Raw genomic sequence first — 23515 nt, 5'->3', positions numbered from 1 at the left:
AAGAGGAAGTGTGTTTCCAAAGGGATGAAAATATTGTTCAGATCTGGGGTCACAGTTTTATTAAAACTTCCTTCCTTGCCACCCTATCCCCACTCCAATACTATTTCTCCTCCATCAGATTCTGTTGTCAAAACAATTCATTGTATCATGGCTGAGGTTTGTTTTCTTTTTATAAAATTATCATAGAATTACTCCTGAGATGCAGAGGAATCCTAGAAATTACTCCCACCCACCCACTATACAAGCAGGCAAAAGATCAATGTGATACAGTATGGGTGGATAAGATTGGGAGATATAAATTCTCTCATCAGGAATGTGATATTACAACATATCTCACTGGATGCCAAATAATTCAACAGGATGAAGCCCTAGCGTATTTAAGTATAGTTACAGGAAATAAAAAAAAAGTTCCCAAACTAATATGCCATTTATATTAAATAGCAAAGAATGACAAACAAGGAAGTACATAAACCTCTAAATGAAAAAGTGTGTCTATACCCACAAAATAACACCACAGAGACTTGGTACATGTACACAGATTTATCTACAATGGACATCATGATGTGAAGGATCCCAGACAACTGGACCTTGCCTTTGCCAACCTACAGCCATCTTTTGACTTTCTTTCACAATTCATGGGGACAAGAACCTAAGAATCCTTCACCCTTCATGTAAAGTAGAGGACCACTTCACTTTATTTACAATCCCTTCTCACCAGTCTATGGCCCACGTTACAGTGACTCAGCTAACCCTACCCTCTTTTCATAGTTTGGGCAAGATCCTGTCATTTGTTCTTATTATTGCTCATTGCCCCCGGAATGGGCTTTACTTCTACTTCCTGAGAGTAAGGACAGTTTCTTTTTCAATACTGTGATCCTAGCACCTAATAGAATGCCAGGGGAGGAGGTTAAGTGATAAGAGAACATGACAACATTGAACTATCCCCAGAAGCGGAGGAATATGTACCTGGATCATTACATTTAAGATGGGAAACTAAAATACAAAAGGGGATGTACAAACTTTAAAGATACACTTCAACACCCGCACACTATTTCAAGCAGAACAATCGAATTTTCACAGCAGATATGGCTCTCACATAGCTATATAGATTGCTTCTTCTCCTTTTAAGGTTGTTAAGAACCCTACAAATCTGAAAACATATAGAGGGGGGTGAATATGATAATTTGGGAGGATCCACATGTCCCTCCTTAGATGACTATTTAGAGATCATGAAGACTGATAAGCTTTATTACCAGAGTATCATTTTTTAAATCTGTATTTAAAGCAATGTACTTCCAGAAAATCAGAATGGAGGTGGCATGAAGAACTAGGGACACATATCTGAGTCCTAATTTGGGCCTGGCTATGCCACTTATCTATGCATATTGTAAAGGTAAAATTGTCATGTAGTAGTCTATGTGGTCACTAAAGAATAAAAAACAGAGGGGATCCCTGGGTGGCGCAGCGGTTTGGCGCCTGCCTTTGGCCCAGGGCGCGATCCTGGAGACCTGGGATCGAGTCCCACATCGGGCTCCTGGTGCATGGAGCCTGCTTCTCCCTCTGCCTGTGTCTCTGCCTCTCTCTCTCTCTCTCTCCGTGCCTATCATAAATAAATTAAAAAATTTAAAAAAAAGAATAAAAAACAGAAAACATGTAAAACATACAAATTTGAGGACAAAACTGTCAAAAAGTAGTTTACTAATTAATTCCTACTCTTTCATTTCTGCAAAGAATATACAATGCTATTAAAAATAAACTTTGATCAAATCAAACATGTATAAACAAATCATATTTCTTCAGGCCTCTATACTGCTTAAAGTGATAGGAGTATCCCAGGAACAAGGCAAAAACGATAAACAGGTGGATTCACATGGGTCTGGATGACCTGCTAGAACTCACAAGTTTCAGCTCAGCGAAGCAAATGGCTCTAAATCCATGTGTCTTGAATTAATATTTCATTTGTATCCCAATTTTACAGATCACTAAAGGAAAACCGTAGAACTATTTGGCAAAATATGACAGCGCACCAAAATGGCACCATCTCCGTTGTGGTTTCAGACTTCCTCCTGAATTGTTTAGTCAGGTCTCCCAGCTGGAAGTTCTGGTTGTCCCTGCCCCTAAGCTTCCTCTTCCTCCTGGCCATGGGAGCCAATGGTGTTCTCCTGGTCACCATCCAGCTGGAGGCCTCTCTGCATGAGCCCATGTACTACCTGCTCAGCATCCTCTCTCTGCTGGACATCGTCCTCTGCCTGACTGTTATACCCAAGGTCCTGGCCATCTTCTGGTTTGATCTCAGGTCCATCAGCTTCTCTGCCTGCTTCATTCAGATGTTCATCATGAATTGCTTCCTTGGCATGGAGTCTTGCACATTCATGGTCATGGCCTATGACCGCTATGTGGCCATCTGCCACCCACTGAGGTACTCTTCCATCATCACTGATCAATTTGTAGCTAGGGCTGCTATGTTTATTTTGGCGAGGAATGCACTTCTTACTATGTTCATTCCTATCCTCTCTGCCCAGCTCCATTATTGTGGAAAAAATATAATTGAGAACTGTATCTGTGCCAACCTCTCTGTGTCCAAGCTCTCCTGTGATAATGTTGCCCTTAACAGAATATACCAGTTAACTGTAGCCTGGACTCTTCTGGGCTCTGACCTCGTCCTCATCTTCCTCTCCTACATCCTCATCCTAAGAGCCATTCTTAGACTTAAGGCAAAAGGGGCAGCTGCCAAAGCTCTGAGCACATGCGGCTCTCACTTCATTCTCATCCTGTTCTTTAGCACCATCCTGCTGGTTTTTGTTTTTACCCACATGGCTAAGAAAAGAGTTTCCCCTGATATTCCCATCTTACTTAATGTCCTACACCATGTAATTCCTGCAGCTCTCAATCCCATTGTCTATGGGATACGAACCCAGGAGATTAAAGAGGGAATTAGGAAGTTACTGAGAAGGGTAGTAGAGAGATGCAAGTAATTGTACTCTAGCTTGACTTCTCTCAACCACAAATACTCAAAATCACTATTGGAAGGCAGGGACTTGGAGATAAAATTACAGTCCTAATCCTTTCTCTGGACATGCCTGAAGATATGAACTGTATGCTTTCCCTCTTACTTCCCCCAGCCTGATGCTGAAGACTGTGCATCACACCTCCTTGTATGCTCCTGATTAAATCCCTTTTAGAGTCAGTGTGATAGAAAATAAATACTCATTTAAAGATGTGTGGCTGATAGGAAGCATCAGTATTTACTGACAGTGCATTGACTTTAGAAAAGTAAAATGAGATTAAAAAGCAACTGTTAAAAAATATTGACAGTAACCATTATGCTTTAGTCCTTCCCTCAGGCATTCAAAGATATTTACTGAAAGTTATGGTATGTCCAGCACAGAACTAGAAAATGAGACTCTAACATACATAAATCTTGATCCTATTACCCAAAAAGGGCTGGTGGAAAACCCAAAAACATGTAAAATCAATGTAGAAGGGTTAGGTTAAAATTTGTCAATAAGCCCAGAGGAGAGAGGAATTTGTTTGTGTAGGTGGGATTCCTTGCATATCGGATCTCTTCCTTCAGTCCCTTAGTCAGAGCTGCCTCCCTAACAGCTTCTCAAAAACATGAACCACTGTCTCTGGGACTTTTTTGCTTGTTGTTACTCTGACCACATAGCTCGTTCCCTCCTTGGGTCTCCCTGACCACAGTATTTAAAAATAGTGTCCAACAATATTCCCCCAAAGCACAGATGATATTCTAACACTCTGTTTCCCTGTTCTGCACAGCATCAATCACTATATACTGACTGTATATTTTGCTCATCTATTTATTTAGTCAGCCTACAGTCACTAAAATATAAGGAGCAGAAGGGCACGAACTTTTGCCTTTTGTGCTCATTGTTGTATTTCCAGTGTCCAAAAGGTGCTAGATGTACAGTAGGGACCATAAATGTTTGTGAAATCAATGACTGAATACAAATTGAATAAACGATTAAATGTATGCTATTTACTAGGAATATAATTCAGATACAGTTCTTGTTCTCTGAGTTCTTACATTGCATATTAAGAGTGAGGGAGCCTATATCTCATGCAAGAATCCATGATCTGAAATCTGAAGACTGTATAGAATATTACCTTGGGACAGATGGAGGCTTAGAGGTAAGATCAGAAGTACATTTTTAGGTACTGAGTTTGAATACTCAAGAGAAACACAAATAAAATTGTATAGTAAGCACAGGTTACTACACACGGGTTTAATACTCAAATAAGATGTACACTTGAAAATTGACTACAGATCATACTTGAAGCAATGGGAGTAGGTGGAAGGGCCTAAGGAAATAATAAATATTAAGAAGAGAAGGAAGCCCATCAAAAAGCCTTGCTGAACCTCTGTATCATCCCTATTTCTGCTGTGGGGACATTAGCATGGAAATTACAAAAAGATATCGTGGTCAGGTTAAAGGGAACACAGATAAGAGTCACAACAAGAAAGCACCTCAATGGGTGCCTCGGTAGCTCAGCCTGTTAAGAGTGTACCTTCAGCTCAGGTCATGATCTTGGGGTCCTGGCATCAAGCCCTGTGTCATGCTCCATGCTCAGTGGGGAGCTTGCTTCTCCCTCTCTCTCTGACCCTCACGCCTACTTGTGCTCTCCCTCACTCAAATAACTAACTAACTAACTAACTAAATAAATAAATAAATAAATAAAATCTTTAAAAAAAAGACAGCACTTCAAAATGGACTTGATCACTTAAGAAGTTATGATTACCTTCATCCAAGGACACCTGTAGATTTTGTGGGGCCCTGTCTAATTAAGTAACTTAATGTTTAAAAGACATTGAAAATGGATGGGCCCATGTGGCTCATTATATAACCTATACCCTATAAATGAATATTATAACAGGTAAAGAAAAATTCTTACATATGTATGTATTGTCCTCTCAGTGCTCATAAAGATATTTGCTGTGTCAAAGCACCATCTCTTGACAAAAGAGGGAACATAAAATATATTTTTAAAGTAATGGTTGCAAGTTTCCAAATCTGATAAAAATTATAAACCTGTAGTTCCAAGAGCTCAATGAGACCCAAGATTAAGAAACTTGAGAATATTCTAAAGTACATAATAAACCAATGGTTCAGAAGTAATAATAAAGAAAAAAACTGTAAAATCCAGAAACAAAGACACATTACATACAAAGGTATTAAATTAAGCACAACAGCAGATTTCAGAAACGATGCAAGTGAAAAGACAGTTAAGGAATATTTATATAAAAACGAGTAAAATGTACACAAAACTTGTCACCAGTAGATGCACACTACAACGTTTACAAAAATTCTTTAGAAAGGGAAATTATCAAATGTGAGAATGATTCTACACAAAGGATTGAAGTGCATCAGAATATGTTAAAACATGGGTAAATAAGTAACTTTGTCAATATTTAAATGTATTTTAAAATAACTGTAACAAAATAATGCAAAGCATTATTTTTAATTATGCTTTATTAAATATAATATTTATTATTATATATAAATTATATATAACATATAAATTAATATATATTAACAATGCTTTGCATTATTTTTGCAGTATGTGTTTTCTAAAATGTATGATGATAATAAATAGCACAAGCCAAGAAGGAAGAAATGGAACCACCTTCAGCCCAGAACCCGATCCTGGGGGTCCCTGGATCGAGTCCCATGTCCGGCTCCCTGCATGAATCCTGCTTCTCCCTCTGCCGATGTCTCTGCCTCTCTCTCTCCCTCTCTGTGTCTCTCGTGAATGAATAAATAAAATCTTTTCACAAAAAGGCAATGAATTGAACAACCATATTAACAATTAGAACTAATATGCCAAAAAGAATAACAATTAAGGATAAATTAGGAACGCTTAGCATATCAGCAGAAAGTATTTGTCAGATAAACAAAAGCATCAAAGTCCTCAAAAATTTAATAAATACTGGAAATATTAAGTTAATAATACTGGAAATAATAAATATCAATACTAAAATAATCAGTTATAAAGAAGAACCAAATGTTTCAAAAAATAATACAGTTGCAAAGAGAAGGAGTTAAGATGGTGAAGGAGTAGAGGGACCCTAAGCTTATCTTGTCTCTCAAACACAGCTAGATAGTTATCAAATCACTCTGAACACCCAAGAAACTAATCAGAGGTCAGAGAACAAAAATTGGAAGTCTACACATCAAAAAGTGACCACCTTTTGGAAGATAGGAGGGCCACAGATAGTTGAATTCGGGGAGATACAGCTGTGAACATGTCTGTAGGGAAGGGGACTGCCTACTAAGTTACCACAAGATCCAGGAGTGAGAGCATGGTCAGAGGATACCTTGAGTCACAAGAATATCAGTTGGCACCAACTTGTTGCACTGTTTCTAGGCATAGGAGGAGTAAAGCCAGTTGGGAGCACTGGGGCTTGGTGCCAGTTTTCTCGTCTGTGTTGCCATAAACTGTGAACTACTGTGTAGTCAAGTAAAGGTTTTCCTGGGACTAGCTAGCAAATGGTAAAATCACAGGGAGACCCTTCCCAAGAGGTACAGTGTGGGTCCACACCATGGGAGTCCCTAAAATTTGGAGTTTTGAACCTCAGTCATACACCTGGGATTAAAAAGCTCAGTCACAGGGAGGGTGAATCCAGCATTCAGACAGAAACTAGGAACACAAGAGGGGTGACAGATTGCTCTTCTGTGAGTGCTCTCTGAAGAGTGGGGGGAGGGTGGTCAAGAACTTTCAGCTCCAGGGCTAGAGAGCAGAGTGTTGCCATATTCATCCTGCCCATCAGCATTGAAAGACTTCAGGGAATGAAACGGCACCACATTGGGGAGGGAAGCCACTCACATCAAGACCACCTCCATGTGCCCTGGAGGCATACTTTCACTGAAACAAGTTATCTTGAAAATCAGCAAAACAGCCCTCTCCACCAGAAGACCAGCACAAACAACTCACTCATACCAGGTCTACTGAACACAGTGCTGCAAAGCTTTGGCTCTAGGGGAAACAGGATATAGCTTCCTTTTTAGTTTTACTCTTCATTTTATTGCTATTATTATTTATTCATTTATTTTTTATCTTCAATTCATTTTTATTATTATTTTTAAAATTTTTGTGTTTAAGTTTTTATGACATATATTTTTATTTTTATTTTAATGACATATATATTTATATTATATATACCAAAAACACGCACATATCTATATGATTATATATATATATATATAAAATTCTTTAACACATGAAAATACATCCAAGAATTAGGGGTTTTTTGTTTTGTTTCGGAGAGGGGTCCCCTTTGTTTTTTGTTTTTCTTTGTGTTTTGTTTCATTTTATTTGTTTTTTTGTTTTTTATATTTCTTCTTGTTTTTTCTGGACAAAATAACAAGGCAGAGAAATTCACCATAAAAGAAAGAGTGGGAAGTAGAACTCAAGGCCAGTGATATAATCAAAATAGACATAAGTAAGATGTCTCAACAAGAATTTAAAACAACGATTATAAGGTTATTAGCTGGGCTTAAAAACAGCATAGAAGACACAAGAGAATCCCTTACTGGTGAGTTAAAAGAACAAAAATACAGCAGGCCACAATTTAAAATGCTAAAACTAAGATGCAAACCCAAATGGAGGCCATAGAAAATAAGGATGGATGAAACAAAGGAGTCAATCAGTGGTATAGAAGATAAAATTATAGAAAATAATAAAGCTGAGGAGAAAAAGAAAAGTAATGGACCATAGAAGTAGACTTAGGGAACTCAGCAACTTATTAAGACATAGTAACATTCATATCATGGGGATCCCAGAAGATTAAAAGAGAGAAAAGGGGGTAGAAGGTTTATTCTAACAAATTATAGTTGAAAACGTCCTTATTCTGGGGAAGAATACAGACATCAAATCCAAAAACCATGGAGAATTCCCATTAAATTCAACAAAACCCCAACATCTCAAAGGTATATTGTTGTGCCCAAGATTGTGAATAGGAGAAACCACCAAGGAGCCCACACGAGGGTCTATTTACAAGCAGAGCAGGGGCTTGGACCCCAAAGTGGGTTACAGCTGTGTTTTTTATGGGCTGGTCTAGGGGATTTTCAGAAGGGGTGGAGGAATTTTTTTTTCACATTCCAATATGGGGGGAAGGGGTGGGGGAGTTTCTTAAGACCTAATATGTGATTCTCTGAGTTCTGTCCTCTTTCTGATATGGGATTCCCTGCCAAGGGCATTCTGAGCTTTGTTCTCATTCTAATATGGGGCTTAACTGAAGTTAGGGAAAGTTCAGCTCTTATTCACAGGGCCTGAGATGGCTGTACTTGTGCTAACTCTGAACATAAGGTGGAATGGCCTTAAGTTTTCTCTGCCTCCACAATATCACAGACAAATCCACAAACTATACAGAAAAGGGAAAGGATCCTGAAAGCAGCAAGGGAAACAATGCTCTTAAACTATAAGGGAACAGATTAGGCTTCCAGCAGATCTGTCCATAGAAACATGGCAGGCCATAAGAGAATGGAAGGAAATATTCAATATATTGAATGGGAAAATACCCAGCCAAGGATTCTCTATCCACCAAGGCATTCATTCAGAATTCAAGGAGAGATAAAGTTTCTCAAACAAAAACTAAAGGAATTCATGACCACTAAACCAGTCCTGCAAGAAATTTTAAAAGCAATTTTTTGAGTGGAAAGACCAAAAGTACCAAAAACCTAAAAACGGGACAAGAGAAAGGTGTCTGGGTGGCTCAGTCAGTTAAGCATCTCCTTTGGCTCAGGTCATGAACTCAGGGTCCTGGGATGAGCACCACATCAGGCTCCCTGCTCAGCCCTGAGTCTGCTTCTCCCTCACCTTCTCCCTCTGTGATCTCTCTCAAATAAATGAATAAAATCTTAAAAATAGATAGATTATAGATAGAACCAGAGAACATCATCAGAAATACTAACTCCACAGGGAAAACAATGGCACTAAATTCATATCTTTCAATAATTACTCTGAATGTAAATAGACACTAAATGCTCTAATCAAAAGACACAGGGTATCAGAATCAGAATATTAAAAAAATAGTAATCAATCTATACACTATCTACAAGAAACTCATTTTAGACCTAAAGTCACTGCAGATTGAAAATGAGGGAATGGAGAACCATCTATTATGCAAATTGACATTTAAAAAAGCCAAAGTAGCCGTGTTTAAAACAGACAAACTAGATTTTAAAACAAAGATTAGGGCAGCCTGGGTGGCTCAACACTTTAATGCTGTCTTCAGTCTAGGGCCTGATCTTGGAGACCTGGGATCAAGTCCCATATCACGCTCCCTACATGGAGCCTACTTCTCCCTCTGTATGTGTCTCTAACTCTCTCTCCCCCAGCCCCTCTATGTCTCTCATGAATAAATAAAAATAACATCTTTAAAAAATAATAAATAAATAAAACAAAGATTGTAGCAAGAGATGAAGAGGTGCATTACATCATAATTAAGGAGTCTCTCCATCAAGAAGATCTAACAGCTGTAAATAGTGATATACCCAGCATGGGAACGCCCAAATGTATAAAACAATAATAAAAATAAAGAAACTCAGCGATAATATACAGTAATAGGAGGGGACTTCTACACCCCACTTACAACAATGAATAGGCAATCTAAGCAGTAAATCAACAAGGAAACATTAGATGTGAATGACACACTGGATGCGATGGATTAAAGGATATACTCAGGTTATTTAATCCTAAAGTAGCAAAATAAACATTCTTTTTGAGTGCACATGGAACATTTTTCAGAATAGATCACATACTGGGTCACAAACCAGCCCTCAATGAGTATAAAAATATCAATATCATATCATGCATATTTTCACACTACAATGCTATGAAACTTGAAATCAACCATAAGAAAAAAATGTGAAAAGACTTCAAATACATGGAGGTTAAAGAACATCCTGCTAAAGAATGAGTGGATCAACCAGAAAATCAAAGATTTAAAACAAAATACATGGAAGCAAATGAAAATGAAAACATGACAGTTCAAAACCTTTGGGATGAAGCAAAGTTGGTCCTAGGTGGGAAGTACATCGCAATGCAAGCTATCCTCAAGAAACAAGAAAAGTCTGAAATATGCAACCTAACTTTACACCTAAAGGAGCTCGAACATACCAAGTAAAGCATAAATGCAGCAGGGGAAAAGAAATAATAAAGATCGATAAATAATAAGGTTGATAAACCCCTAGCCAGACTTACCAAAAAGAAAAGAGAAAGGACCCAAATAGACAAAATCATGAATGAAAGAGGAGAGATCACAACCAACACCGCAGAAATGCAAAGAGATTTGTATTGAATATGACAATACTATAAGCAATTATATGCCAACAGACTGGGCAACCTGGAAGAAATGGGAAAATTCCCAGAAACTTATAAACTAACAAAACCAAAATAGGAAGAAATAGAAAACTTTAACAGACTGACATCCAGCAAAGACATTGAATCAGTAATCAAACATCTCCCAACAAATATAAGTCCTGGGCAAAATGACTTCAAATAAGCCAGACATATACAGAAAAGATAATAGCTTTTCTTCTCTACTGTTCCAAAAAAAAAAAAAAAAAAACCAGAAATGGAAGGACACTTTCCAAACTCATTCTATGAAGCCAACATTACCATCATTCCAAAACCAAAGACCACACTATCTTATGCTTCTGGGTTTAATTGCAAATAGGATTGATTGCTCAAATTCTCTTTTTTCAGTTTCATTGTTAGTGTATAGAAATGCCACTGATTTCTGGGCACTGATATGTATCCTGCCACACTGCAAATTGCTGTCTGAGTTCTAGCATACAGCTAGAGTCTTTTGGGTTTTCTAAGTACAGTATCGAGTCATCTGCAAAGAGGGAGAGTTTAACTTTTTCTTTGCCAATTTGAATGCCTTTTATTTCTTTTTGTTGCCTGATTGCTGAGGCTAGGACTTCTAGTACTATGTTGATTAGCAGTGGAGAGAGTCGACATCCTTCTCCTGTTCCTGATCTTAGGGGAAAGGCTCCCAGTGTTTCCCCATTGAGAATGATATTTGCTGTGGGCTTTTCATAGATGGCTTTTAAGATGCTGAAGAATGTTCCCTCTATCCCTACACTCTGAGGCGTTTTGATCAGGATTGGATGCTGTATTTTGTCCAATGCTTTCTCTGCATCTATTGAGAGGATCATATGGTTCTTGTTTTTTCGTCTTGCTGATATGATAAATCACATTGATTGCTTTATGAGTGTTGAACCAGCCTTGCATTCCGGGGGTAAATCCCATTTGGTCATGATGAATAATCTTTTTCATATACTGTTGGATCCTATTGGCTAGTATCTTGATGAGAATTTTTCCATCTGTGTTCATCAGGGACATTGGTCTATAATTCTCCTTTTTGGTGCGGTCTTTTTCTGGTTTTGGAATTAAGGTGATGCTGGCCTCACAGAATGAATTTGGAAGTATTCAATCCCTTTCTATCTTTAAAAACAGCTTTAGTAGAATAGGTATGGTTTCTTATTTAAACGTTTGAAAGAATACCCCTAGGAAGCCATCTGGCCCTGGACTTTTATGTCTTGGGCGGTTTTTGAAGACTGCTTCAATTTCCTCCCTGCTTATTGGCCTAGTCAGGTTTTCTATTTCTTCCTGTTCCAGTTTTGGTAGTTTGAGGTTTTCCAGAAATGCATCCATTTCTTCTACATTGCCTACTTAATTGGTGTATAGCTGCTGATAATGTTTTTATAATTGTTTGTATTTCCTTGGTATTGGTGGTGATCTCTCCTTTTCATTCATGAGTTTGTTAATTTGAGTTTTTTCTCTTTTGTTTTTAATAAGGCTGGCTAATGGTTTATCTATCTTATTAATCCTTTCAAAGAACCAACTCCTGGTTTTGTTAACTATTCAAGCTATCAGTTCTTCTGGTCTCTATTTCCTTGAGTTCTGCTAGGATATTTATTAACTCCCTTCTGCTGAGTGGAGGATCTATTTGCTGTTCTTTCTCCAGATCATTTTGGTGCAAGGTGAGCTTGTATCTTGGAGTTTTTTCCAATTTTTTGAGGGATGTTTGCATTGCGATGTATTTCCCTCTTAGGACTGCTTTTGCTGTATCCCAAAGATTTTGAACGGTTGTATCTTCATTCTCATTAGTTTCCATGAATCTTTTTAATTCTTCTCTAATTTCCTGGTTGATCCTTTCATCTTTTAGCAGGATGCTCTTTAACCTCCACGTGTTTGAGTTTCTTCCAAATTTCTTCTTCTGATTTATTTCAAATTTCAAAGCATTATGGTCGGAAAATATTCAGGGGACAATCTCAATCTTTTCGTATTGGTTAAGACCTGATTTGTGACCCAGTATATGGTCTATTCTTGAGAAAGTTCCATGAACACATAAGAAGAATGTGTGATCCCATTTAAATTGCCCCCAAAATCATAGGATACCTAGGAATAAGCCTAACCAAAGAGGTAAAGAATCTACACCCTAAAAACTAGAGAATACTTCTGAAAGAAATTAAGAAAACACAAAGAGATGGAAAAATATACCATGCTCATGGATTGGAAGAATTAATACTGTGAGAATGTCAACGCTACCCAGGGAAATTTACACATCCAATGCAATCCCTAACAAAATACAATGGACGTTTCTCAGAGAGTTGGAACAAATAATTTTAAGATTTGTGTGGAATCAGAAAAGACCCCGAATAGCCAGAGGAATACTGAAAAAGAAAACAGGAGCCAGGGGCATCCCAAACCCTCATTTCAAGTTGCACAACAAAGCTGTGACCATCAAGACAGTATGATACTGGCACAAAAACAGACACATACATCAACGGAACTAAACAGAGAACCCAGAAATGAGCCCTCAACTCTATGATTAAATAATATTCGACAAAGCAGAGAAAGACTATGCACAGGAAAAATGACAATCTCTTCAATAAATGGTGCTGGGAAAATTGGACATCCACATGCAGAAGAATGAATCTAGACCATTCTCTTAGACCATACACAAAGATAAACTCAAAATGGATGAACGATCTAAATGTCAGACAAGATCCCATCAAAATCCTGAGGAGAACACAGGCAACACCCTTTATGAACTTGGCCACAGCAACTTCTTGCAAGACACCTCTATGAAGGCAAAGGAAACAAAAGCAAAAATAAACTATTGGGACTTAATCAAGATAAAAAGCTTCTGCACAGCAAAAGGAACAGTCAACAAAACTAAAAAACAATCTACAGTATGGGAGAAGATATTTGTAAATGACATATCAGATAGAGGGCTAGTACCCAAGATCTATAAAGAACTTATTAAATCAACAGCAGAGAAACAATACAATCCTGAAATGGGCAAAAGACATGAACAGAAATTTCACAAAGGAAGACATAGACATGGCCAACAAGCACGAGACAATGCTCCACATCACTTGCCATCAGGGAAATACAAATAAAAACCACAATGAGATACCTTCTCATACCAGAGAACATGGTGAAAAGTAACAAGATAGGAAACAACAAGTGTTGTAGAGGATGTGGAGAAAAGGGAACTCTCTTGCACTATTGGTGGGAATGTGAAATGGTGCAGCCACTCTGGAAAACTGTGTGGAGGTTCCTCAAAGAGTTAAAAATAGATCTGCCCTACGACCCACCAATTGCACTGCTGGGGATTTACCCCAAAGATACAGTGCAGTGAAACGGCAGGACACCTGCATCCCAATGTTTACAGCAGCAATGTCCACAATAGCCAGACTGTGGGAGGAGCCTCGGTGTCCATCGAAAGAAGACTGGATAAAAAAATGTGGTCTATGTATACAATGGAATATTACTCAGCCATTAGAAACGACAAATATCCACCATTTGCTCTCACGTGGATGGAACTGGAGGGTATTATGCTGAGTGAAGTAAGTCAATCTGAGAAGGACAAACATTATATGGTCTCATTTATTTGGGGAATATAAAAATTAGTGAAAGGGAATAAAGGGGAAAGGAGAAAAAATTGGGGGGGAAATATCAGAGAGAGAGACAAAACATGAGAGACTCCTAACTCTGGGAAATGAACAAGAGATAGTGGAAGGAGAGGTGGGCCAGGGGTTAGGGTGACTGGGTGTCAGGCACTGAGGGGGGCACTTGATGGGATGAGCACTAGGTGTTATGCTATATGTTGGGAAATTGAACTCGAGAAAAAATATAGAGAAAAAAAAAGTCCACACTAAAAAGCAGAATTACTGGCCTATATTGCTGATAAACACTGATGCAGAAATTCTCAATAAAATACTCTAAATTGAATTGCACAGTACATTAAAATAGTTATTCACCACAATGAAGTGGAATTTATTCCTGGGCTATAGGATTGGTTCAATATTCACAAATCAATATACATGATACACCACATTATTTAAAACAAAGATAAGAACTATATGATTTTGTCAATAGATGCAGAAAAAGCATTTGACAAAATGCAGCATCGATTCTTGATAAAAAAAAAAAACCCTCAACAAAGTAGGGATAGATGGAAGACATTGCAACATCGTAAAGATATATGAAAGACCCATGGCTAATATCATCCTCAATGGGAAAAACTGCTCCTTTCCTCAATGGTCAGGAACAAGACAAGGATGTTCAATCTCACCGTTACTATTTAATATCATACTGGAAGTCTTGGCTTCCATAATCAGAAAACAAAAGAAATAAAAGGCACTCCATCTGACAAGGAAGAAGTCAAATGTTAAGTATTTGCAGATGATATAATACTCAATGTAGAAAACCTGAAAGCCTTGAAAAAATTATTAGAACTCCTACATGAATTCACCAAACTTGCAGGATATAAAATCATTGTGCACAAATCTGTTGCATTTCTATACACCAACAATGAAGCAGCAGAAAAAGAAATCAAGGAATCGATTCCCTTTGTCATTGCATCAAAAACCAAGATGATACCTAATAATAAACCTAACCAAAGGTATAAAAATCTGTACTCTTAAAACTATAGAACACTAATGCAAGAAGTTGAAGAGGACAGTAAGAAATAGAAAAGCCTTCCATGATCATGGATTGGAAGAACAAACGTTGTTAAAATGTCTATACTACTCAAAGAAATCTACACATTAAATGCAATCCTTATCAAAATAACATCAGTATTTTTCACAGAGCTAGAACAAACATCCCTAAAATTTGTATGCAACCACAGAAGACCCTGAATGCCCAAAGCAATCCTAAAACAGAAAAGTAAGATAGGAGACATCATGATTCTGGACTTCAAGCTATATTAAAAAGCTGTAGACATCAAGACATTATGCTACTGGCATGAAAACAGACATATAGATCAATGGAACAGAATAGAAAACTCAGAAATGAAGCCACAACTATTTGGTCAACTAATCTTCAACAAAGCAGGAATGAATATCCAGTAAGGGGTGGGGAATCAGTCTCTTCAACAAATGGTACTGGAAAAATTGGAAAGCAACATGCAGAAGAATGAAACTGGACCACTTTCTTACAGTGCACACACACACACACACACACAACTTCAAAATGGATGAAATACCTAAGTGTGAGACAGGAAAACATCAAAATCATAAAGGATAACTTAGGCAGAAACCTCTTTGACAGTAGTAGCAACTTCTTACTAGACTTGTCTCCAGAGGCAAGGGAAACAAAAGCAAAAATGAACTAATGGGATTTCATAAAGATAAAAGCTTCTGCACAGCAAAGATAACAATCAACAAAACTAAAAGATAGCCTATGGAGTCAAGAAGATAATTGCAAGCAACATACCTGATAAAGGGTTAGTATCCAAAATCGATAAAGAACTTATCAAACTCAACACCCAAAGAACAAATAATCCAGTCAAGAAATGTGCAGAAGATATGAATAGACACCTTTCAGAAGAATATCCAGATAACTAACAGACGTGAAAAGATGCTCAACATCACTTATCATCAGGGAAATACAAATTGAAACCGTGATGAGATATCACCTCACACCAGGAAGAATGGCTAAAATTAACTCAAGAAACAACAGGTGTTGGCTAGTATGCAAAGAAGAATCCTATTGCACTCTTGGTGGGAATACAAACTGGAGCAGCCACTCTGGAAGACACCATGGAGGTTCCTCAAAAGGTTACAAATAGACCTACCTTACAAACAGGCAATTGGACTACTAGCTATTTACCAAAAGGATACAAAAATACTGATTCAGAGGGGTACATGCACCTCAATGTTTATAGTACCGTTATCAACAATAGCCAAATCATTGAAAGAACTAAAATATCCATCAATTGATGAATGGATAAAGAAGAGGTGACATGTATATGTATATATATAAATAAATATGTATATATAAATAAATATATACATGTTTATATAATAATAAATATATAAATATGTATTTATATAAATATATTTATTCCATATATATCGGAATATGGAATATTGGACTATGGAATATTAGCCATCAAAAATAATGAAATCTTGCCATTTACAGCAATGTGGATGGAGCTAGAGTATATTATGCTAAATGAAATATGTTAGAGAAAGGCAGATATAGTATGATCTGAACCATATGTAGAATTTAAGAAAGAAAATAGATGAACATATGAGAAGGGGAAAAGAAAAAAAGGAGAGAGGGAAGCAATCCATAAAAGACTCTTAATGATAGAAAACTGAGAATTGATAGAGGGAGGTGGATGGAGTTGGGCTAGATGGTTGATGGATATTAAAGAGGGCACTTGCTGTGATGCGCACTGGATATTGCATGTAAGTGGTGCATGACTGAATTCTACTCCAGAAACTAATACCACCCTGTATGTTAACTTACTAAAATTTAAATTAAAAAAAATAAACCAGTTGCCATAAAGCAGTCAGTGGATGAGCTGGACAGCTAAATAAATGCAGCTGAGGGGCATATTAGTGGGCTGGATCAGGCCAAGGAGTTTCATAGTCCTATTACATAATGGTTAGAAGACACAGAAAGAAGGAGGAGGAAATGAATAAGAGATCATATGCAAGGATGTCACAATGTAAATTTGGTAGTACCTGAGTCACATGAGGAAATAGACTGGGAACATACTTGAAGAAAGTGAAATGAAAGACTGCTCTAAAATTTAAAAAATGTAAGACTGAAGTTTGAAGGTATTTTATAGAGACAAATTAGATGTCAAAAATAAAACCTTCTAGCCTCGGTGTCCATCGAAAGATGAATGGATAAAAAAGATGTGGTTTATGTATACAATGGAATATTAGTCAGCCATTAGAAACGACAAATACCCACCATTTGCTTCGACGTGGATGGAACTGGAGGGTATTTTGCTGAGTGAAGTAAGTCAATCGGAGAAGGACAAACATTGTATGTTCTTATTCATTTGGGGAATATAAATAATAGTGAAAGGGAATAGAAGGTAAGGGAGAAGAAATGGGTAGGAAATATCAGAAAGGGAGACAGAGCATGAGAGACTCCTAACTCTGGGAACGAACTAGGGGTGATGGAAGGGGAGAAGGGCGGGGGGTTGAGGTGAATGGGTGACGGGCACTGAGGGGGGCACTTGACGGGATGAGCACTGGGTGTTATTCTGTATGTTGGCAAATTGAACACCAATAAAAAATAAATTTATTATTTAAAAAAATAAAACCTACTAGATATATTATGACATCAGAAAAAAAAACAGTTCTAAAGGCTATGTGTAGGTCACATATTACCTTTGGTAGGTTCCTAACAGATTCTGAGACTTTGATGTATACTGGTGGTATTTTGAGGAGTTGAAGTGGAAAATAAGAGGATGGAGTAGAAACAAAAGCAAACCAGAAATAATGTAATTTTAGTAATACACAAAAAATGATTAAAAAATAAAAATTTGCAATTCACAATGAAGGTGTTAATATGGCCACAAATTCTTTAACACTCCCTCTCATAAAGAAGCCAAGTCCGGTCTCCCTCCTGCTAAATCTGGGCTGATTCCAGGGATTCACTCATAAGCAACAGAATATGGCACAAGTGATGCCAATTATAAACTATATATATAGAAGTAATCTACAAAATTTTGTAAATAACTAAAAATACTTGGATAGATTCAAATGGGAACTCACCCTACCATATAATATTATGTATTACAAAGCAATACTAATACAAATAATGTAGCATTGTCATAGTAGTAAAGTCAAACACACCAATGACGGAACAGAAACACGACCATGTGTGCATGAACCTTGGTATACAGTAAAGTTTACACTTCAAGTCAGTGAGAGAAAGATCAAATATTTATCTCTATATAGAGATAGAAAGCTAAAAATAAGATAAATAAAGATAAGATACAGAGATAAAAATAAAATTGCTTATAACACTGTAAGTAGGGATGGTATTCAGAAATACTTAGTAGTACACCGAGGGGGAGAAAGGGAGAATGGTGGTAGAGTAGGAGGACCCTAGCTTCATTCAGTCTCACAAACACAACTAGGTAATTATCAAATCATCCTAAATACCTCCAAAATCAACCTGAAGTTTGACAGAACAAACTCCATAACTAAAGGAAGAGTAGAAGCCACATCAAGGAAGGTACAAAGTGAAGAGAGAGACATGGGTCACAGATTCTATAGAGGGGATGGAGCTGTGGTCACAAAGAAGGGTGAGAGAGAAAAGCACACAAGGAAATGCACAGGGAGATCATTTTCCCAAAACCAATGGCTTGGAAATGAGAAAGGCTGAACTTCATGAGTTCTTCCAACCAGTGGGGCTTAAAGCCTGGAATTTTAAAGGTCTGCAGGCATGGCTGGGATACAGCCAAGAGGGTACTACACTGCTCCTGGAGACAAGGCAGGCAAACAACTCAAGGAAGACAGCTTGGAAATAACCATCTGAAAAATGCTTGGGGCACATTGTGGGGAGAGTGCATCACTAGGGGGAAGAATTCATGGACTCCTCTCCAGGAACAAAGGAGCTGGCTGGCATGATTTCCATCTCCTGCTTCTAAAAATAAACACAGAGACAACTAAGAGAAGCAGCTCAGAGGCTACACTGGCTGCTTAACTTGCATACACCAAACCCTACCCCCCACCCCCTACACTCTGGCAGACTGCCCTTCTCAGTCAAGCTTGACTCAGTCCCAACAGAGCAGGCCCCTCAAGCCAGAAGATCAGCACACACACACCTGCCCACACCATGTCTCCTGACCAGAGTGTTCTGCAGGGACACAGTTCTAGTGGAGTTGGGGTCGGGTTTCATTTAACAAGCAGATCAGAGCACACCTAGTTAAAATTACTCACATTCAGGTCAAGCACCAAACTGCACACAGCAGACAAGCAGAACCTCTGCAGATGACTAGCCTAAAGGGTAAAGCAGCCACAACACAACAGCACAGTACATGCAGAACACATCTGAAACACTCTCTGAAGTGTCATGACCTCTTCTTCTTCATAAGGCCATTACTTTCAGGAGCAGGAGACATTACTGGCTTTTGTAACACAGAGAAGATGGCAGAGACTATAGCAAGATGGAGGGATTTATTCCAAATGATTGAATAAGATAAGGTCACAGCCAGAGATTTCAGTGAAACAAATATAAGTAACATACCTGATGGCAATTTTAAAGCAACTGTCATAAGGATAGTCACTGGGTTTGGCAAAAGAATAGGAGACATCAGAGACATCCTTACCACAGGGATACAGAGTTAAAAAAAGAATCAATCACAGATGAAGAATGCACCAAATGAGATTGGGAACAAGCCTGAAGCAATAAAGAGCAGGCTGGAAGAAGCAGAGGAAAAAAATAGTGAACTACAAGACGATACAATGGAAAATAATAAAGATGTACAAAACAGAGAAAGAATTATGGAAAACAAGAATAGACTTAGGGAACTCAGTGACTCCATCAAATGTATTAACATATGTATTACTAGGGGTGGTGGAAGGGGAGGTGGGTGGGGGTTGGGGTGACTAGGTGATGAGCACTGAGGTCTTACTTGACAGGATGAGCACTGGGTGTTATTCTATATGTTAGCAAATTAACACCAATAAAAAATAAATTTATAAAAGAAATACAAATGTATTAACATATGTATTATAGGAATACCAAAAGGAGAGGAAAGGTGTCGGAAATTTATTTCAAGAAATAATAGCAGAAAACTTCTCTAACCTGAGGAAGGAAACAGACATCCAGATCCAGGCATACAGAGAACTCCCATCAAAATGAACAAAACCAGGCCAATACAAGTACCTATTGTAATTAAATTAACAAAATTTACTGGTAAAGAAAAAAAATCTTAAAAGCAGAAAGACAAAAATAGTCCTTAACTTACAAAGGAAGACCTATACAGCTAGCTGGAGATTTCACAAGAGAATTTGGCAAGCCAAAAGGGAGTGCCTTGATATATACAAAGTGCTGAATGGGAAAAATCTACAACCAAGAATACTCTTTCCAGTAAGGCTATCACTCAAAATCAAAGGAGTAATAAATCATTTCCCCCAAAAAATTAAAGGAGTCCTTGACCCTAAACCAGCCCTGCCAAAAATATTAAAGGGGACTCTTTGAGTGCAGAGGGAATAACAAAAGTGACAAAGACAAGAAAAGATCAGAGAACATCTCCAGAAACAAAAACAAATGAGTAATAAAAATACATATCTATCAATAGTTACTTTTAATGTAAATGAGTAAAATGCTCGAATCAAAAGACACTAGGTGTCAGAATGAACTGAAAAAAAAAAGAAAAAATCTATATGCTACCTACAAGAGACTCATTTTTAATTTATTTTTTATTGGAGTACAATTTGCCAACATATAGAATAACACCCAGTGCTCATCCCATCAAGTGCCCCCCTCAGTGCCCGTCACACAGTCATACCTACCCCCCCGCCCACCTCCCTTACTACCACCTCTTGTTCGTTTCCCAGAGTTAGGAGTCTCTCATAATCTGAAGAGACTCATTTTAGACCTAAACACATCTACAGATAAAAAGTGAGGGGTTGGAAAAACATCTATCATGCAAATGGATGTCAAAAGAAAGCCAGAGTAGCAATAATTATATCAGAAAAACTGGACTTTAGTCTTTTTCTAGAGTTTAGTCAAAGACTAAAAAGAGACAAAGAAGGGCATTATATAATCATAAAGGAGACAATCCAACAAGATATAACAATTGTAAAACACTGAAAAAAGAAATTGAAGAGGATGCAAAAGGAAAAAATATTCTCTGCTCATGAATTAGAAAAAAAAATGTTGTTAAAATGTCTATACTTCCCAAAGCAATCTACACATTTAATGCAATCCCTATCAAGCTATCAACAGCATTTTTCACAGAGCTAAAACAAACAATTCTAAAATTGTTTAGAATCACAAAAGACCACAAACCACCAAAGCAAATTTGAAAAAGAAAAGCAAAGTTACAGGCATCACAATTCCAGACTTCAAGTTGCCTTACAAAGCTGTAGTGATCAACACAGTACGGTATTGGCACAAAAACAGACACATGGATCAATGGAACAGAATAGAGAACCCAGAATTGGACCCTCAACTCTGTGGTCAAGTAATCTACAAAACAGTAAAGAATATCCAATGGGAAAAAGACAATCTCTTCAGCAAACAGTGTTGGGAAAATTGAACAGTGACATGCAAAGAATGAAACTGGAGCACTTTATTACAGCACACACAGAAATAAATTCAAAATGGATTAAAGACCTACATGTAAGACCTGAAATCATAAAAATCCTAGAGGAGAACACAGGCAGCAACTTCATTGACATCAACCATACCAACTTCCTACTAGATATGTCTCCTGAAACAAGGAAAAGTAAAGTAAAAATGCCCTATTGGGACTTCATCAAAATAAAAAGCTTCTGCACAGCAAAGGAGATAATCGATAAAACTAAAAGTCAACCTACAGAACGGGAGCAAATAATTGCAAATGACATATCTATAAAGCGTTAGTACCCAAGATACCTGAAGAATTTATAAAACTCAACACCTCAGGAAACAAACCTTCAATTAAAAAATGTGCAGAAAACATAAATATTGTTCAAAGGGATACATGTACCCTGAAAATGATAACAGCATTATGGACAATAGCCAAATGAGGGAAACAACCCACGTGTCCAACAACTGAAGAATGGATAAAGAAGATAAAGAAGATGTGATGAATATATATATATATATATATATATATATATATATATATATAACTTTGTGATCTTGTGAAATCTTGCCATCTGTAACAATGTTGGTGGAGCCAAGTATTATGTTAAGTGAAATAAGTCAGAGAAAGACAAAGACTATATGATTTCATTCATATATGTAATTTATGGAACAAAAGAAATAAATGGAAAAAAAAGAGAAACTAAGAAACAGACTGTGAACTATAGAGAGCAAACTGATGGTTACCGTTACCAGACAGGAGGGAGTGGGGAATGGGCTGAATATGCAGTTGAAAGAGTGAACTTGCTGTGATGAGCACTGGGTGATGCATGGAAGTGTTGAATCATTGTATTGCACACCTGAAACTAAGATTACACTGTATGTTAGCTAACTGGAATTTAATTTCTTTTTAAAAGTAAAACAAAACAAACACACCCAGGAAAGTTTACATAGAGTACATGGGTCAACAAGGTGGGTGGATACTTTAAAGTCTAGAGCATAATTAAAACTTAGGCAATTGTGTTTAAATTTAGAGAAAGAAAAGATTTAGTAAATGGCGCACCAACTCTGTCAAGAAAACAGAAGCTATTCAGACTATGCACTGTAGCTGCCATTGACGGGCGTACTCTGGGGCAGCATCAACACTTCATGGGTCATGGGGAGGTGTAGGAGACACCATGAGAGTGCCCAAGGTAGTGCTGAGGTGATAGGGGACTCAGGGTAGAGGAAATTTATAAATTGTTGTGGATAGCAACACGTTACTTAGTATTTTCACAGCTGTTATGAATATAGCACTGCATACTAACTTAATACCACTCCCTACTATTCACAATGTAACCACAAGCAGATTTAAATATATCAGTATGAAACATAATGCACTGTTTTACAAAAAATAAAACAAACAAAAACAAATAAACAAAAGCACTTTGTGATCTTGTGAAGTGACCCCTAAATAAGATCCACAGAGAAAATCTATTCACAGAAGAATAGAATTTGACTCAATCAAAGTGAAAGATGTCTGGACAGAAGACACTAAAACTGAGAGCTTCATAACAGACTAGAGGAGAGACAAGCAATATCTAACCAACAAGGAGCTCTAATATTTGAAATATGCATAGATATTTTGACAATATGCAGGAAAACAAAATTAATAGAAAAAGCAGATAAAGGAAGTCAACATACAATTCACAGTGTGAAGAACACAAATGGCTCAACAGTATATGAACAATGCTCAGCTATCGGGAGAAAATCAAATTAAAAATAGTAACAGTATTTTACATTCTTACACTTTTTTAACAAATAGCATCTAATGGTGGAAGGGATGTGAAAAATAAAGAAACTGTAATTATTTCTAGTAATATTTTATAAATAATTGGGGAGAAATTTTTATAATTTCTATGGAAATTAAATACTTTTATAGCTT

The 23515-nt window shown here is 37.3% G+C and overlaps 1 protein-coding gene across 1 annotated transcript; it reads left to right on the top strand.

Moving 5' to 3' along the window:
- Window positions 1-2015: 2015 nt before the first annotated feature.
- On the top strand, window positions 2016-2975 carry LOC144295327 (olfactory receptor 56A3-like). Its single transcript, XM_077867709.1, has one exon. The coding sequence runs from the start codon at window positions 2016-2018 to the stop codon at window positions 2973-2975; it is 960 nt and encodes a 319-aa protein (XP_077723835.1).
- Window positions 2976-23515: the final 20540 nt, after the last annotated feature.

The sequence above is a fragment of the Canis aureus genome, chromosome 23 (genome assembly GCF_053574225.1).
Source record: "Canis aureus isolate CA01 chromosome 23, VMU_Caureus_v.1.0, whole genome shotgun sequence".
NCBI classification, from domain to species: Eukaryota; Metazoa; Chordata; class Mammalia; order Carnivora; family Canidae; genus Canis; species Canis aureus.
Note: the sequence above shows the minus strand (reverse complement) of the source record. Positions and strands in the feature narration are given on the sequence as shown.